Here is a 19,099-nt window from a genome sequence, read left to right as displayed (position 1 = left end):
AAATAAAGCAAACACAGAAGCGTCCAAAACCTGCGTCCAAAACCTATTCTAGTATGGAGCGAATTCACTGGTTGCAAAAAGAAGTTTGATGGAATGGTCATAATGAGTTTATGTTTTCAATCAGGTCTTCTTCAATAGAGCATGATGTTCATTTAGTAAATTATGATCCTATTTACAGTAAAATAGACTTATCAAACACGGTGTGTTTTAAAAGTCACTACCATAGCCTACCACGGTGATCAGGAGAGACTAATAATAATAAACGGTTTAGTGATAATGGTAGACCTTATTATTCCCGTCATTTCATATCTCTCTCCACAAACACACAATCTCTCACAGTATAGGTGACACGGTGCACTCAAGAGTTAACTGCACTATTCATGTCTACCTTTTCTCGCTCCCTCTGTTCACCACATATACAGTACAACACATTGGCGATTCAATGCTGAGGAAACCTTGACGTTAAACCGCTTCATTCTTTCTTCTCTGTCTCTCTCTCTCTTGCTCTGTTCTGTTCTGTTCTCCAGCTGCCACGTGTGTGGCTTCCAGACGGAGCTCAATGCCCAGTTCGTGAGCCACATGTCTCTCCACGTTGACAAGGAGCAGTGGATGTTCTCGCTGTGCTGCAGCGCCTGCGACTACGTCTGCGTGGACGAGAGTGACATGACGAGCCATGTGGCCGCCGGCCACACAGGTTAGAGAGAGCTTTTATATGGATTTAGTCCATTAAGACCCCGAACGCATCTGTGTCACCGTAGCTTTCAAACCATTTAGGCCTGACCTCAACAGTTTTCTGAAATAAATATTTTCACGAAAATAGCAGACCTACAAGCTCATAGCGCGCCACTCGGTGAGCTTGTAGATCTGCTATTTTTCAATAGCTAAATTATAACATAATGTTTAAAACGCCAAAAGGGGTTCCCACCCAAAATGGGTTAAACCACATTACTCATTAGTTTAAACTTTAGCTATTGAAAACTAGCAGATCTACAAGCTACGAGCGTGTAGATCTGCTCAAACGTTTTTAACTCAAAGCTTTGCTTCTGGGGGTCCCTGGAACAATATATTTTGCGATGGGGGTTGGCGTGCCAAATACATATCATTTTGGGGGTCCTTGACATGAAAAGGTCGGCCTCCGGTTCTTTTGGGTTAATGCAAAGAAAAGTGTAAGGGAATGGGTAGTCATGGCATGCAACAAAGCTCTTGAGCTGGGAATCTAGCCCAGGCCGTTGCGCTTGTCTGGTCGAGGGTGCTCCCGGGAGCCATTTTAACTTTACTAAAGGTTGTGCTTTTCGCTGCTGGCCTTGGTCAGATTCTGCCTGGCACTTTAGTCCTGTGCGTCTCATTCACTGCTCTCTATTCTTGCCCTCACATTTTATAAATGTTCTCTCTCACTTTCTAATCATTATTTAACCAATTGGTCACAGTGAGATCACTAAAAAGTGTACTTTTTCAACAAATGCCCAGACTGTGTAGAATTGACTTGCATGTTTTATGCAATTCTTTCAAAAAATGGTGTAACTTATGTGTATTTGTTGAGTTTCTGGGACAAGCTCTAGCGCTGAAGTCTTTGTTTATACATTACACTGAATTCAACTTGGGACTGTAAGGCACTGCATATGTTCTACTGTAAGTGACACTTACAGTACACTTACTTTTGGTGGTGTTTGTACCACTTCAAGTCCTAACTGACAGCAAAGTAAGCTTCATCAAAGCATAGAAGCATCAAGAAAGTGGACAGGGAGGGAGAGAGAGAGAGAGAGAGAGAGAGAGAGAGAGGGGCAAGAGGGGCAGAGAGAAGCAGAGAGTAAGGGGCGAACTCAGAAGCACAACAAGCACAACGCCGACCTTCTCTGGACTTTCAAAGCTGCAGGTCTGAACCCCATGTGGGTCGATATCACTGTTTTTGTGTGAAACAGCTTTGTCCAGTTTATCACTGGTGTTTTGCCCTTCCTCTGTGTGTGTGTGTGTGTGCGTGTGCGTGTGCGTGTGCGCGTGCGCGTGCGAGTGGGTGGTATTGTCCAGCCTAGACAGCTGAAGGGGTCCATTGGAGGCCACAGTGGCCTTGTTTATCTAAGAGGGCTGGCCCTTATCGGGCCTGAGGGGGAAAAATCAATAGGCCTTGGGTCCTTTGGAGACGAGCTGGGTTTACAATGCCACTGTGGCCATCTTTTTAAGTCCCTCACACAGGCTTTGGCATTTACCTCACACCCACACAAAATGGACGCCTCAGCAGACCACACAGAGCAGAGTGGTCAGAGCAGTTTAGCACCGACCTTCCCCTGGCCTGCTCCACACTGAACACACACCTTTTTATACGATTTAGGCGTTTAACTAATGCTCTTACCCGCGGTGACTTCCAGTGGCTGAGCAGGGAGAGTCTCGGTGCCTTGCTCAAGGTCACTTTGACAACACACACACACACACACACACACACACACACACACACGGTTATAGCGGAACGCAATCCTGGGAACATTCCCTTATCATGGGTCAGTCGTTCTAATCCCTCTGCCTTCCTAATCGTACCGTACCTCCTCGATGTTTGATTTGTGTTTCAAGCATGTAGTTATTTTTACCTTGTTATCCTGTCTTGAATGTGTCAGTAGTACCTGACCCTGTAGGATGTGTCAGGGCTGGCGTGGGATAGTGGTTAGCAGGACCGCAACAAAAAGGTCCCAGGTTCAATTATGTGGCTGCAGGTTTGTTTCCTGGCAGAAATGTCCTTGAGTAAGACAGTTAAAGCTGCTACCCAGCCACCCAGGCACACCACTGTACTTAACTTTGAAATGGCCATCTGATTTACTAAGGCAGCAGATATAATAACACAATCGGTGAATAGGACTGCACTTTATTTTTGAGTGTGAAACGGAGCTTAAAAGGTGCAGGTGAATGGAGCAGATGGACCCAGATCATACCCCAAACTCACAAACTCCTACACATGCTTTACTGCGCAGAGATTTGCGTAGAACTTTCCCAAATCCCCCCCAAGAATAATAAAAATCAGACAATAAAAAAAGAAAAGGTAGATATTTTTATTAATGATTTGTTGGCGATAAATTGGGATAGATATCAACTCATACCTAATGTTCAAGATGCCTGGGATTTTTTCTGTTCAGAATTTACCCTGGTTGTTGACAAACATGCACCATGGAAAATAGTGAAAGTGAAGGGCCAACATCTCCCGTGGGTCAGTCCTGAACTTATACAGCTTTTCAGGCAAAGGGACAAAGCGTGGGCAACATTTCGGCGGACGGTGGTGCTGATTGGGAAGCTTATAGGCAGCTTAGAAATAATAGGAGTAAGACAAAAACCAGAGATGCGGAAGCAAATTATTATAAAGAAAGTCTCACAAATGATTTTAAGAATCCCAAGCAATTTTGGAAAAAAATCAAATAGGTTATGAATACATCAGATACGCATCATATCAATCAAATAAGATGTAATGACACAATATTAAATGACCCATTATCGATTGCCCAGGCTTTCGATCAGCATTTTTCCTCTGTCGGCTCCACTCTAGTAAATGACACATATCTTACCCCTGGTTCTTTCAATAATGGTCCACATTGTACTAGCCTGTTTAACTCTCTGAGAATTTCACCTGTCGAGGTCCAGGCGGTCATCAATGAATTAAAAATTGATGGTGGTGCTGGACTGGATGGAGTTGAAAACCGATTTCTAAAATTAGCTGCCCACATTATTATGTATCCACTTGCCGATTTATTTAATCTTTCCTTGTCTACATGTGAGCTTCCTGTTATCTTTAAAAGTGCCCGTATCACACCACTTCACAAAGGTGGTGATGTACTCAATTGTGATAATTATAGACCTATTTCAATTATTTGCTCCACAGCCAAAGTCTTTGAAAAATTGATATATAACCAACTTTCGCAATATACCAATACGAATAACATTCTTTCGTTATTTCAATCTGGTTTTAGGCCCAACCATTCCACTACAACTGCCTTACTTAAACTTACTAATGATGTATACTCTTCAGCAGAAAAAGGTCTACTCACTGGTGCCATATTTATTGATTTAACCAAGGCGTTTGATTTAGTTGATCGATATCTTCTTTTGGATAAATTACATGCGATTGGCCTCTCTCAAAATGCAATTCTGTGGTTCAACTCATACCTCCATAATAGAAAACAGTGTGTTGTCATGCATGGGAAGAAATCTGATATGGTGGTTCAACTTAAAGGTGTGCCCCAGGGGTCAACTTTAGGACCTCTTCTTTTTTCTATTTATGTGAACAATCTGCCATCAATTTTTAGACATTGTTGCTCCCAGCTATATGCCGATGATACGGTCATCTACACATCTAACTCTGATTTAGCACAAATCCAAACTTCTCTTCAATACGACTATAACATATTACAAAATTGGCTCCTACATAATAAATTACTGCTCAATAAGTCAAAGTCTTTTATTATGATCTTTGGTACTAGTCCTAAACTCAAATCCATAACAGATTCCCTTACTTTTTATATATACTTTATTGAAAATGATTCAGGGTTTACAGTTTATGCAAAATTACAAATACAAGTTACAAAAGTAAGTTACAAAAATATAAATATATATATAAATCAATGCATTTCAATACAAAAGTGTTTTTTTTTTTTTTTTTTTTTTAACAATGTTAGTAGGTGCCATGGTGTCAGTTTCTTTTTTCGTGCGTCAAGAGTTCTTTGTCTTTTTAGTTCAGTTTGGATTTGTTTGAAGACCACCTCTCCCGAGATGGCCTCCTGGTGAATTACCATGGCACACCTGGTTTTCCACAGTTTGTTTACAACAGTGCAAATTACAGTCCAGTAAAAAGCCTGTTCTACTGCAGACATTTTTTCTTCGAAAACCCCATACATGGCAGCATTATAGTTGATCTTAAGTTTAAAACCAATTTGTGGCATTTTCCCCCATACAAAGCTAGACCTTTGGCAGTCCACTAGCAGGTGCTCAATTGTCTCGTCTGCACCACAATTTAAAATTGGGCATTTAACGGTTCTAACGAAGCAGCTCCATTTTACGACTGCTCGTACAGCTAGTCTTCTCACGGAGACCAGCCACATGACGTCTCTCTTCTTTTCAGAGATATTTTTACTACTAATATTTTTAATACACACCCGCTTTTGATTCCCTTACTATAACCAGTAATGATGGCAAGACTTTGCAAAAGGCTGACAACATTAAATATCTAGGCGTATGGTTGGACCCAGAACTTGCTTTCAAATCTCACATTAACCATGTGTTAAAAAAGGTTAACTTCGGAATAAATGCTTTATATAGATCCAGAAACTGCTTTTCACTCACTGTACGTAAGAAACTGGCTATGCAATTAGTACTTCCACTATTTGACTATTGTGATGTGGTTTGCCAAAATGCCTCAAAATCAGATCTTGTGCCGCTTAACACTGCATACAATAGACTCTGTCGATTTGTCCTTGGCTGTCCTTTTCTCACACACCATTGCATAATGTATGACAGACTTCAATGGACACCTTTACATAATATAAGAAGACACATGCACTGGCTTCAACTGGTTTTTAAATCTATTTCAATTATCCTATTTACCTCAAACGTTATTTAACTTCTATCCCTTCAACACAACGTACCGGACACTCCACTCAGGTTTATTTTAATGTTCCTTTGGTTAGCATTGAATTTGGTAAATATGCCTTTTCCTTTAAAGCCCCTACAGACTGGAATACTTTACCAAATAACATTAGATCCATCTCATCATTCCCAGTTTTCAAAAGTGCATTGTCTTCCTACTTCAAAGTCTTATGTTCTTGCTTTCGGTAAATATGCCATTATATCACCATGTTCATTCCTTTATTTAATTTATTTTATTTTGTATTACTATTATCATTATTTAATTATATTTTATTTTTTTGCACTCACTGCATATGACATAGAATCTTCATATTGTGCTACATTATATTATTGGATTCAAAGGCGTAATGAGGTTGTAAGGTTTTCAAGGTTTCAATGTTTAGTGTTTTGTCCTGTCCATGTTGTATGTAATTGTTTTGTTTTACTGTTTACATGTACAATAATGTTGTGACATGTATCTGTGTTGGGAGCCCCTCGAAAACGAGATGGTACATCTCAAGGGGTCTTTTTCCTAATAAAGAAACTTTAACCCATTCTGACCTGAGATCAGATTCATACCAGGTTTCCACTGGACACACACTGGTCTGATTAACCCATTCTGACCTGAGATCAGATTCTAAAAATGTCAGTCGTTCTTCGATTTTTCAAAAATAGCAGACCTACAAGCTCGTATCGCGCCACTCGGTGGCGCGATATGAGCTTGTAGATCTGCTATTTTTAAATAGCTAAAGCATAACATGATGCTGACACCAAAATGGGTGCCCGTTCAGAATGGGTTAATCATCAGAACTGTTCTTATGAGCAGCTTTTCAGAGCGCATTTCTAGACAGTGAAAAGTTGTCATCTTTACGTCATATAAAGGATTATTTACATAACTATAATTATTATATGCCTCTATTGTCTGCCTGTATAAGGCAGTAATTTGTTTTTCTACTGATTATTATTCATTCAATCATGGCCGGTAGGGTTATTATGTGTAGCTTATTGAAACTGCAATCACCGCCTCTGCCTCTCGCACTTTCATTGTCATTTGTTTTTACGAGTTCATCCTGGACTCGCCTTTGCCCATGGTTTTAATAACCTACAGTAACTGCAGGAATAGCCTTCTGGGAAAAAAAGAAAGGAAAAAGAACAGGGAAAAAAAGCTATTACGTTTGTTTTGGCATGTCTATTGCATACTCCATGCAAAAGACTGTTTACAGTCATATGGAGTAAACGGGACATAAATCTGATCATTTTATTCAGCGCTCATCCAAATTAATCGTCATTCTGATTAATTTAACTAAGGATGAAATAAATTGACTCAATGCAATTGCAGCTGACACGGTACACATCAGATTACTCTCTTTGTATTACAGTGTTAGTGGTGTTACTGTAAATAAGGTCCTGATCCAAATGAGATTTCATGTCTAGTCTCTAGTTTATCCACTCGCATGTGTATTCATAAGTAAAAGACGATTTTCTTTCAATTACAAATATTCACATTGTTGCTGTTCTACTTTGAAATCAAATGAGCCATTTCAATAAATAAATGGCCATTAAACATGGGAGCAAAAGTGAAGCGACAGCCGTGTTCTTTCCCTTGCCCATCTGGTGGGTTTGAAAGAAGAAAAAGGTTACTTAAAATGATTACTTAATTGAACACCAAACTGTTTGAGGAATCGGAAAACAAACTCCTGAAAAGAGGTGGCAGACCGGATTCAGTGCCTTGCATTACAAACTAGAAAAGTGCGTTCATTATTTGAAGCATTTTGTGCAAAACAGTCCACACCTGCAAACTTAGATGACAATATTAGCCAGCCACGATAGAATATAAAAAATCACACAGATCCGCCTTGATCACATGACTATTACCAACTACTTTGTGTACCGATTTGCGTGTTATCTTTTATATCCTTTTATACCTGGTAGCGCTATAGGGCAGATTTGAAAATGCAGGGCAGACGTTTTTCCTTGGCCTCTAGGGAGTGTGCATACAAACTTTTATGCAGATCGGTTCAGTTATAGATACAGATGCGACATGGCCTCTTATAGTGCCAACATGGGGCTGATTTGAAAAATGTCAAGTGTCATTTCTTCCACAGCTTAGTGGGCCAATTTGCGTGATGTATGGATACAATCTGTAGGCACTATAACGGGCCGTTCTGGAGAATTTGGGGCATAGGTTCGGAATTGGCATTCAGCGAGTGTGTGTGCAGGTTGGCAGCGACTGGACCAACGGTGCCAGAGATTAACAGGTACACGGACGGACGGACGGACGGACAGGGTGCAAAACATACTCTCTCCCCAAGCCTGCGGCCTGGTGGAGACAATGACTTGAACCTTAAATGTGTGTTTTCTGCTTATGGAAAAAGGTTAATCTATTTAGTGAACTGAATGTCCTGGAAAATTATGCGGCCCCTCTGTTTGTGCTCTATAAGAGGACATTCACCTGAGAGAGCAATGCATGCCACATCAGGTAAATTCATATGATCCAGATACCAGATAGTGGGGGCTAGAGTTGAGGTCGTTGACTATTGCTGGGCTGGCTTGGGAGTGTGTGGGAGGTTCAAGGTCGTCTTTGATTCTCTTGCCGCATCTTCGAATATCTGTCCCTGCAATTACTGTCATCTTCACCACAACCTCCCTTTAGTATAGCCTGCCTGCACTAATTTGAAACTGCTTGTTCGATGTGCAGGAATTCCATGCAAAACTGACCCTCACAAATTGCGTAGTAAATCCGGTGGAATACATAATCTAATCACGACCCGTATTTTCTTCTCCCATTATTTTCATCACTTAAATGTATCTGCATAAAGGAGGGAGGTTAGCTTTGCGATGGCAAGGTGTGCTGAAGATAATGAAGCAATTCCAGGGTGATGTGCCTGTTTGATCAATCAAGCATTGACAATTCCACACACAACTTGTTTTGTCACGTTCCTGTCTTTAGTTTGCATCTGGTTCATCTGGTAACATTGCAACAAATCTGTCAACACTCCTGTGTCATGGTGTAACTTGGTGTTGGTGTTGGAGATGAGGCACACATTCATGGCATTATGTGAATACAAATGCATGAATTTCACTGCACGTGTGACGTGCCTCAGAACCTCCGAGAATGGCCTCGGAGCCGTGTCTATAACCACACTCTCACTTTTGTTAGGTTAAGCGTCAATGCATAGTTTTTGTCGGCCCCATCGAGGTGGGCCACTCGTCCCACTTGGTGAAATCAGACAACAGACCCCAATATTAAGTGCAGGAAGTAGTGAGGCAAAAAAAAACAGTTCCAACAACGGAGGCCCAACGTTTGGCATGTGGACTCGGTGCCAGGCTGATCGCTCGGCGGTGCCTCTCGTCTCGTGGCTCAAGTCCACTTCAGCCGACTCAGCAAGCGTAAATTATCGACCCCCAGCCCCCACCCCCTCCCCCAGAGGCAGTGGCCGTGCCAGTGCTGGGCAGTGCTGTGTTCCTGGAATGTGACGCCAAGTCACCACGATCCGGTGGAAAAGGGCAGGAAATGGACTGGACTCGGCAGACGCCGGCAGGGCTCGACCTGAGCCACGCTCACCTCACTTCGCCCACCATACAAAGGCTGGCCTCCACCATAATGTGCAAGGAGTCCGACTCTCCTCCTCAATAGGGGGCTTATAAGTGGGATCGGGCTTGTGTCTACCTCCGAAAATGAAGGCCAAATATCTCTGTCTCTGATTCATAAGGGATGAATGCCAGTGGCTGATCTAGGCTGGGGGTACACTAATGGAATGTCTTTTTAATTGGAATCAAGAAGACTAATGTGCTTCATGGTCAAGGTCCATACACTTTGAGAGCTTTTTCCTTTCTTTCCTTTCTCTTTGGCCATGCTAAGAGAGCTAGGTTCAGTAGCAGTTAAATACCGCAGTGGTATAACAACTTATAGAACCGTTCAATACTGCATTCAGAAACCTGCCTTTGTGCTTTTGTACCCTTTTCCGAGTGATTGAAACCACATAGTAAACAATAGATGTTGTCTGTTTGTATGTTTAGAAAAGGGCATGTACTCTGTGTGTGGATAATTTCCTTTATGTCTCGGGACGTGTGCAAGGGCTGTTAAAGCCGGGAATGTCAACCATTTTGCAGCCCTCTCTCGCGTCTTTCCAGACTAGAGAGAGAGTGAATGCCCTTTGTTGAGCTCTGCTGAACTGAGATGCTCCCGCCATCTTAGCTCCCTTGGCCATGACCTGGGCTCCCTTTCTCTGTCTCTCTCTCTCCTTACATCCTAGTGAACTGCAGGCTGAGAGAGAGGATCAATAAAAAGCACACTGGCTCTTGATTGGACTGGTAGTACAGCCTTCATCAGAGGCCAGCACACTGGCGCTGGGCTGTACACCGCATGTTTGCGCTGTGTGTGTGTGTGTGTGTGTGTGTGTGTGTGTGTGTGTGTGTGTGTGTGTGTGTGTGTGTCAATAAGCAGGCTGCTGACATACATTATAGTTATTCTTTGCTTATATTCCCAGGTGCACCTTCACCTGTCAGTTCAGGGAGAATAACCTTACCTTCAGATTGCAGCACTTCCCTCTCAGGTGTTGAAGGTGGAAATGAGGGTCATCCATGTTTAAACAGCAAACATTCCCTCCCTGTAATGTAAAAACAAATCCATCAATGTTGTGGGTTCGCATTCCAACGTCGCCCTCATTCATTCATTCATTCATTCTTCTCCAGGTCTGAATTCGAGGAGCCCTCTCAGTGAGACCAAGAGCACCTCGTCCTCTCTCTCTGCCCTCAGTGATTCGTTGAACAGCTCTGAGGGCGGAGACCTCACCCACAGCAACGACGAACTCAAGAGCCTGCTGGCCCCGCCCTCCTCCGCAGGCAGCCAATCAAGCTCCGGTAGCCACTCGGGATCTGGAACTGAGGACAAGTCAGAGAAAGGCAAGGCATTGTGGGAGTTGTAGTCACTTGACACACACTATCCAATCCCATCCACTTTATTTGTATAGCACATTTTACAACTCAAGGTTTACAAAGTGCTGTCATAAAACCTCACAAACCTTCATCAAAAGGCCCCTGAGAATATTTCATCTTACCTGTATCTACAACTTTCTACACATGGACAATAAGTTGTATTTTATGTGTCTGTTGAGTCTTAGTTTTCTCTTCAAACCTAGCGTGACACTAACCCTCCCATTCCATCTTCTGTTCCTCTCTTTCTCCCGTTCGCCCTATCCAGGCTTTGAGTGTGTGTTCTGCAACTTTGTGTGCAAGACGCGGAGCATGTACGAGCGACACCTACAGATCCACCTGATCACCCGCATGTTCGAGTGCGACGTTTGCCACAAGTTCCTGAAGACGCCCGAGCAGCTTCTGGAGCACAAGAAGTGTCACACCGTTCCGTCTGGAGGGCTCAAGTAAGGAAAAGCAAGTACAGACAGAGGTTCCTAATTCCGCCCGTCCTCCCTCCCCTCCCCACCTCATCCTACCCCCCCGTGCCCCACCACACCACACCTTTCCCCTCACCACCATACACATGCGTAATGTGTAGGGGAGGAAAACAGGGGTGTGCCAATTGTCAGAAACTTGTATTTTGTGTCAAATACATGAAAGGAGGTGTAATAGAAATGGTCAGTGTCATAATGTTATCCTTGTGATAGCTAGTTAACTAGTGGGTCATGTATTGTGGAGTGCATTTTGAGGAGCCTTGTATTTGCCCTTTCACCCCTAGCAGATACTTTGTTGCTTCTCAGTCAGACATTATGGAGACCAGGTACATCTCTACGTTCTAGTTTAAATGTCAAAGCATGTGATAGAACTGTGGCCCTATTGGAAATTACTAATAATTTGTTTTTTTTAAGTTGTTCATTATTCAGGGTTTCTGCCTGAACGGTGTTCACACAATTGATTGCTCCAAAAGTCAGTGGACACCCCTTTCTAATTAGTGTTTCTAATTAGTGCCCTTTGTTCCAGTGAATGGAAATCTTAATGCTACAGCTTACAATGACATTCTAAACAACGGTGTGCTTCCATTATTGTGGCAACATTTATAAGAAGGTCATTTCCTGTTCCAGAATGGCAATCTTTGTGGCCCACAAAGGAATGGTCTGCTGAGATGTTGCGATGAAGAACTTGACTGGTCTGCACAGAGCTATGACCTATGACCTTAGACTGGTCTGCACAGAGCTATGACCTTAGACTGGTCTGCACAGAGCTGTGACCTTAGACTGGTCTGCACAGAGCTATGACCTTAGACTGGTCTGCACAGAGCTATGACCTTAGACTGGTCTGCACAGAGCTATGACCTATGACCTTAGACTGGTCTGCACAGAGCTGTGACCTTAGACTGGTCTGCACAGAGCTATGACCTTAGACTGGTCTGCACAGAGCTATGACCTTAGACTGGTCTGCACAGAGCTATGACCTTAGACTGGTCTGCACAGAGCTATGACCTTAGACTGGTCTGCACAGAGCTATGACCTTAGACTGGTCTGCACAGAGCTATGACCTTAGACTGGTCTGCACAGAGCTATGACCTTAGACTGGTCTGCACAGAGCTATGACCTTAGACTGGTCTGCACAGAGCTATGACCTTAGACTGGTCTGCACAGAGCTATGACCTTAGACTGGTCTGCACAGAGCTATGACCTTAGACTGGTCTGCACAGAGCTATGACCTTAGACTGGTCTGCACAGAGCTATGACCTTAGACTGGTCTGCACAGAGCTGTGACCTTAGACTGGTCTGCACAGAGCTGTGACCTTAGACTGGTCTGCACAGAGCTGTGACCTTAGACTGGTCTGCACAGAGCTATGACCTTAGACTGGTCTGCACAGAGCTGTGACCTTAGACTGGTCTGCACAGAGCTGTGACCTTAGACTGGTCTGCACAGAGCTATGACCTTAGACTGGTCTGCACAGAGCTATGACCTTAGACTGGTCTGCACAGAGCTATGACCTTAGACTGGTCTGCACAGAGCTATGACCTTAGACTGGTCTGCACAGAGCTATGACCTTAGACTGGTCTGCACAGAGCTATGACCTTAGACTGGTCTGCACAGAGCTGTGACCTTAGACTGGTCTGCACAGAGCTGTGACCTTAGACTGGTCTGCACAGAGCTGTGACCTTAGACTGGTCTGCACAGAGCTATGACCTTAGACTGGTCTGCACAGAGCTGTGACCTTAGACTGGTCTGCACAGAGCTGTGACCTTAGACTGGTCTGCACAGAGCTATGACCTTAGACTGGTCTGCACAGAGCTATGACCTTAGACTGGTCTGCACAGAGCTATGACCTTAGACTGGTCTGCACAGAGCTGTGACCTTAGACTGGTCTGCACAGAGCTGTGACCTTAGACTGGTCTGCACAGAGCTGTGACCTTAGACTGGTCTGCACAGAGCTATGACCTTAGACTGGTCTGCACAGAGCTATGACCTTAAACTGGTCTACACAGAGCTATGACCTTAAGCCTATCAAACACATTTGGATTGTAGGAATCAGTGTTGCACTGCAATATAGAAATACTTTGTTAAAAGTCCGGAAGTAAAAGTCCGGATTTCAAAATGTACTTGAGTGAAAGTGCAAAGTATTGGCATAAAAATGTGCTTAAAGTACTAAAAGTACTCATTGTGCAGAATGTCCCATTTCAAAGTATAGCCGATCTACACTTGTACATCGTAATTTTTTTATATATATATATAAAATCTTTTCAAATAAATGTAGTGGAGGAAAGGTACAATATTTGGGTCCGATATGTAGTGGAGTAAAAGTACTGGAAATTGGAAATACTCCAGTAAAGTAAAAGTACCTCAAAATTGGTACAGTACTTAACAGTATAAGTACGGTACTTAAGTAAATGTACTTTCCACCACTGAATAGGAATATCAAATGCAAGCCAGGCATGGACACCATATCATAAAGTCCTGTGGAGACCTGTGATCTGGTTCATGTAATGAGGCCTGTTTAGGGATTCATAATAGTACTGCAGTACAACATGGTTAAATGTTGGCAACCGTGGACAATTAATCATCTTTAGTTGGGGTTATTTGAACAATGATACAGCAAAGTCACGATAACAGTGATATAAAAAAAACAGAACAAAGAGATTAAATGAGAACTCTTGAGGGGAAACGCCGAGCCTGGATCCAGCCCATATAGACCCACCCTGGCACGCCAGGGCTGCGTAACCCCCATGGACACGCAGAGAAATAGAGCACTGGTGTTTAAAAAGAAAAGAACAAAACAAAAAAAGATTCACGTGCAGAGCTTACACACAACCTGCGCACCGCAGCCTGGTACCATTGATTATAGTGGCAGCGTACCGTTGCGAAGCCAATTCCGTCCCCAGTGTTGCCCCAGCCCTGATAATCAGACTAGGAGAAACCCCCAAGGTGCTTTTGAATACATTTCACATCAAAAGGAGGTGTCTACGATGGCCGTTTTAGAGTCGGAGGGGAGAGGAGACAGAATATGGTAGAGATGGCCCTCCTCTGGTTCAGTTATATTCTCATAGTTAACATCAAAGAAAGATGAGATGATGAAAGCAGTGTTCAGGAAAAAACACCTTACAGTCCCTCAAATGCGGATAATATCCAAACAGTTGTTGGGATGACAACTGATCTCTTGGCACACCCCGCCCTAGCAGACAAACAAACACACATTCCCACACATTCCCATGACCCTCACGGCTGAGTTTTAAACAGACTGGTCGGCCAGGCACTCCCAAGTCAGTGTTTACAGTGTAAATCATGCAGATTGTCATATACATACACACGCCATATGTACAATACAGGAATTATCTCACTCACCACCACTGAAACGCAGTACACTTTAATTACACTCGGCCACATTCACAAACATGCCAGGCCACATGTATGGTCACAAAGAGCCAGTGTGCTTGCACACACACACACACACACACACACACAGTCACACACACACACACACACACACACACACACAGTCACACACACAGTCGTGCACACACACAGTCACACACGCACGCACGCACGCGCGCACACACACACACACACACACACACAGTCACACACACACAGTCACACACACACACACAGTCGCGCACACACACACAGTCACACACACACGCACAGTCACACACACACGCACACACACCCACCGACACCCCCTCACATGTCAAACGCACAGCATGCTCAGTGACCTAGGGGAGACACTGACCCCTGGATCAGAGGCATTACAATATGCACGTCTTTCACCTCGCTCACATCCCAGTTTGCTTCCAACCCTAGACTTTTAAGAGGTCCTCAACATGCAAATATATGCACGCACCCTCTGATGTAGCTAGGTTATGTCACCTTAGCTTGGTAGGTATCCTAGCCTTGTTCCTCCCAAACACTGCCCTTATTAGGACCCACTACTGCGCTAGCCTCGCTCTCACGCCTCTCCCTCCACCCATCTTCCCGCTCCCCCATACTCGTGTAGGAGCCTCCGCTGTACTGTCACATGTATATATACAGTATGTGTGTCCTGTTCCCAGTGCATGTTATGGAAACATGTAAGGCCGTCTGTTAGCTGTAGAGCGATGCCAGCACATACTGTACCGTCAGACTCACGCCACACAATAAGCGAGTGACACATAAAGTCACATAAATGGACCGTAGGCAAACACATGTTGGAGATCTGTCGAGTTGTTTTACTGGTAGAGAAACGTCTCCGGCTCCGAGAACTTGCACTCACATGAATACAGGCTTTAGTGTCTGTAGTACACACACCGGGGAAGAGTTGTAAACACAATTGTAGACCCTTTTATCAATTTTTTTTTCCTCCTCCCCAAAAGTTCATTTCAAGTAACACAGTAGTCATTTTTTGTGCTCCCCCCCTCAGTTATTCTCATACCAGTCTGTGCATGCTGCAGAACCATTGATTTATCATTATGACTGCCGCCTCATCTTGCCATGAACAAAGTTCTGCGTTCTCCGCATCTCGTTTTCTGTTTAGATTGTCAGGGGCTTTGTCACAGGTAACCCAGCAAAGTTGTAAACCGTTACTATTGAGCTGTAATCATATGTGAGTCCAGTATGGAATCAGTGTGTACTTAACCCATTCTGACCTGAGATCAGATTCATACGAGGTTTCCGCCGGACACACACTGGTCTGATGAACCCATTCTGACCTGAGATCAGATTCTAGAAATGTCAGTCGTTCTTCGATTTTTTTCAAAAATAGCAGACCTACAAGCTCGTATCGCGCCACTCGGTGGCGCGATATGAGCTTGTAGATCTGCTATTTTTCAATAGCTAAAGCATAACATGATGCCAACACCAAAACGGGTGCCCGTTCAGAATGGGTTAAGGTGCAATGCTAGAGTAGGGGCTAATGAATGTAACATTATTGTGCACATATTTTGAAGCGTTAAAGAAACACTTAGACTAAAAGGATCAATACAAACTATAATTATAATGATCTAACTTTAACTGTCTAATATATATTACATTTACATTTTCATTCAAGGAAGGGAGAAAAATGCTCAGAAGTAGCTTTACGTGTGTTCCCCATGTTTACACAGGTTGGCAGCAAATGCACATTAACTTTGGTGTCCTAATGGATATTTTCCACAGATTTCACTTTGGGCTAACCCTGCACAAAGCCCTTATGATGTATGTAAACTAAACTGATCTACCAAAGGCAGTCAGAGGGCAGCCAAACAAGTGTAATGAGCTTTAATGGAGCTGTATGCAGTGTCAGCTTGGGGGGGTTGAACATTCACACAAATAGGCATATACATTTTCTGCCCTCTCAGTCCGGGTTCAAGGGGCATTTTGTAGATTGGTTTGAAACTCTTGTAGCGATGTGAAGTGTATCCATATACGTAGGAGTGTGTTGGACGTACGCAGGGAGGAAAGGGCCTTGAACGTTCGAGGTTTTCTGAGGTGATTCTGTTCTGCAGGGTTTGTGAAGCACTTTGGGGCCCAGAGCAGATGAAAGGTGCTATTTAAATGTAAGTGCCACTCCATTTCTTCATTTCCTTTCATGTCTGACTTGCTCCCATCCTCCTTTCTCAAGCCTGTTGGCGCACACACCACACACACAACCTCAGTACCTCTCACCTTGCCTCTGTCACAAGACTCACAAACATACTTCTAAAACTACCACACATACTACCATGAACACACACACGTAAGCCCTAAATATGGATGTTTTGTACTCGTCACGTGCACTTTATCCTTTCACCCCCTCCTCTTCATCCCTGTGTTTTTCAATCTGAACTGGTGTGTGTATTATGATTCGTACTAGCTTCTCCTATTTCAACTGTCCTTTGCTGTTGTGTGTCGTACCTTCACCCCTGTTCCCCCATTCATCTCTCCACCTTAAATCCCACCTTCCCCTGCTCACTCCTCCCCCTTCCTGTTTTTTTTCTTCCATATACTCTAGGTGCCCATTCTGCGTCTACTCCACCAATCGGCCGGCGGCCATGGAGTGCCACCTGAAGACGCACTGCAAGCTGGAGTACCGATGCCGCATCTGCCAGGCACTGTGGCCCGACCAGGCCTCGCTGGAGGAGCACGTGCGCGGCCACCGCCTGGGCAACCACTACAAGTGCGAGCAGTGCGGCTACCTGTCCAAGACGGCCAACAAGCTGATCGAGCACGTGCGCGTGCACACGGGCGAGCGGCCCTTCCACTGTGACCGCTGCTCCTACAGCTGCAAGCGCAAGGACAACCTCAACCTGCACAAGAAGCTGAAGCACGCGCCGCGCCAGACCTTTGGCTGCCAAGAGTGCCCCTTCACCACCACACACCCCTTCGTCTACAGCCGCCACCTCAAGAAACACCAGAGCGCCAGGGTGGGCGGAGGCGGAGGAGGAGGCGGCGCAGGCAGCGGGGGAGGTGCAAGAGGAGACGAAGAGGAAGAGGAGGAGGAGGAGGAGGAGGAGGAGGAGGAGGAAGAGCTCGGAGAGGAGGAGATGCTCATGCTGGAGGATGCGTCAGCCGGGAGGTTGTCCTCGAGGAGCCGTGAGCCCTTCCTCCTGGGTGGGGGGAGCAGCGGGGGCAGTGGGGGCAGCAGCCCCCTCATGGGCCTCACAGCCTCCCAGGCTCTGCAGTCCGTGGCCATGTCACTCACACTGCGCAGGGCCCAGCCCCATGCCGCTCAGCGCCGTCCTCCGACCGGCAACGGCAGCGACGCCGGCAGAGTGCAGAGGAGCCCCTCCTCCCTCTTCTTCCCCCCTTCCTCCTCTTACTCCTCCTCCTCCCGCCACGTCTTGGAGCAGTACAGGAACTGCGAGCGGGCCCACCTGATCCCCCTCACCACCCTGTTCGCCCAAAACAGCCGCCTCACATTCCAATGGGCGCCGCACCCCGACTCGCCACTCCTCCCCAGATCACAGCCCTCCTCCGCCGCCTCTCCTCTCCGCCTCTCCTCCTCTACCTCCTCGTCCCCTTCTCGCTGTCCTCCCTCCGCCCAGAAACACTCCTTCCTGGCCTACCTGGGACTGATGGAGAGGAGAGCCAAGACCGTTTGACCTCACCCCGCCATCTTGTTGATCCTCCTTCCCTTTTCCCACAGCTCTCGGTAGACAGTGGTGTGAATGCCGCTGGAGCCACTGCACTGGGAGCACTGGGAGCAGGAACCTTTTTCCAATCAGACCAGCACAATAAGCTGGACCAGACAGACTCAAAACCTATTGAAAAAAATAAATAAAAAGAACATTTATTAGAGAAAAAGGCTGTATGTGCTTAAAAGAAATGCATTTATATCAAAAAGCTGCTTTTCTTATCGGTTCTATCAATTGAATTATTACTACTACTACTACTCTCTCTCTCTCCCTCTCTCTGTCTGTCATATGATCTCTTTTGTTGAACTTCTGAATGACCTGGACCCAATTGCATTATCTGAGGAAAATAACGTATCTTCAGTTCTCGTTTTTTATATATACATATATATATATATTTTTGTCTTCAGTTGTTTCAAGATAAAACTCGATAAAGAAGAAACAAAACTTGCAAGTGCTACATTTTAGTGCATTTTCGTCTATTGCTATTATGCATCAAGATAGCATGCCTATTTCTGTGTTTCAGCTAGCTTTGACGTCATGACGAGGCCAATCGGACATAATCTCCAGAAGTATTAGCGAATGTGCCGTGGACAGAACCAACAAAACGGAATGTTTTTTTTTCAACAAAAAAGAAAAAAAAAAAGGAGAAAAAAAAGGCTCGTTTCCAAAGCAACGCCTCAAACCACGCACTTAATTATTTATCAATCTTGTACATAGTTTTTTATCCTTCTTTACCCTCCCCTTCCCACTGCTTTGGTTTCTGTTGGGTTTTGTAATAATGGTGATACATGTTCATAAGGTGCAGCCTGAAGTCACTTCTGTGTCTCACAAATGTCAGCTCAGCTGTCTTATTTCTCTCTACACTCTGCTCGTCTCTCTCTTACACTGTGAAATCCTCAGTGTAAATTTAACCTGAGATTGTAGAAAATGTGCACTCTGAGTCAGGATTTTACTGTGTACGTATTGCATCTTTTAGTTGGTGCTAAAACAGTGAACAATCCGCCTGTTGG

The 19,099-nt window shown here is 44.6% G+C and overlaps 1 protein-coding gene across 1 annotated transcript in view; it reads left to right on the top strand.

Annotated features, from left to right (window-relative positions):
* Nucleotides 1–18,241, top strand: part of znf827 (zinc finger protein 827) — a 124,720-nt gene extending 106,479 nt beyond the window's left edge. The window contains exons 11-14 of the mRNA XM_083764281.1: nucleotides 528–694; nucleotides 10,291–10,500; nucleotides 10,799–10,976; nucleotides 16,967–18,241. Of these exons, the coding sequence (XP_083620407.1) occupies nucleotides 528–694; nucleotides 10,291–10,500; nucleotides 10,799–10,976; nucleotides 16,967–18,056 (1,645 nt within the window). The 3' untranslated portion in view covers nucleotides 18,057–18,241. The remainder of the gene's footprint in view (nucleotides 1–527; nucleotides 695–10,290; nucleotides 10,501–10,798; nucleotides 10,977–16,966) is intronic.
* The last annotated feature ends 858 nt before the right edge of the window (nucleotides 18,242–19,099 follow it).

The sequence above is a fragment of the Protomyctophum parallelum genome (genome assembly GCF_964188405.1).
Source record: "Protomyctophum parallelum genome assembly, chromosome: 5".
In the NCBI taxonomy this organism is placed as follows: Eukaryota; Metazoa; Chordata; class Actinopteri; order Myctophiformes; family Myctophidae; genus Protomyctophum; species Protomyctophum parallelum.
This window is presented reverse-complemented; position numbering and strand designations above follow the sequence as displayed.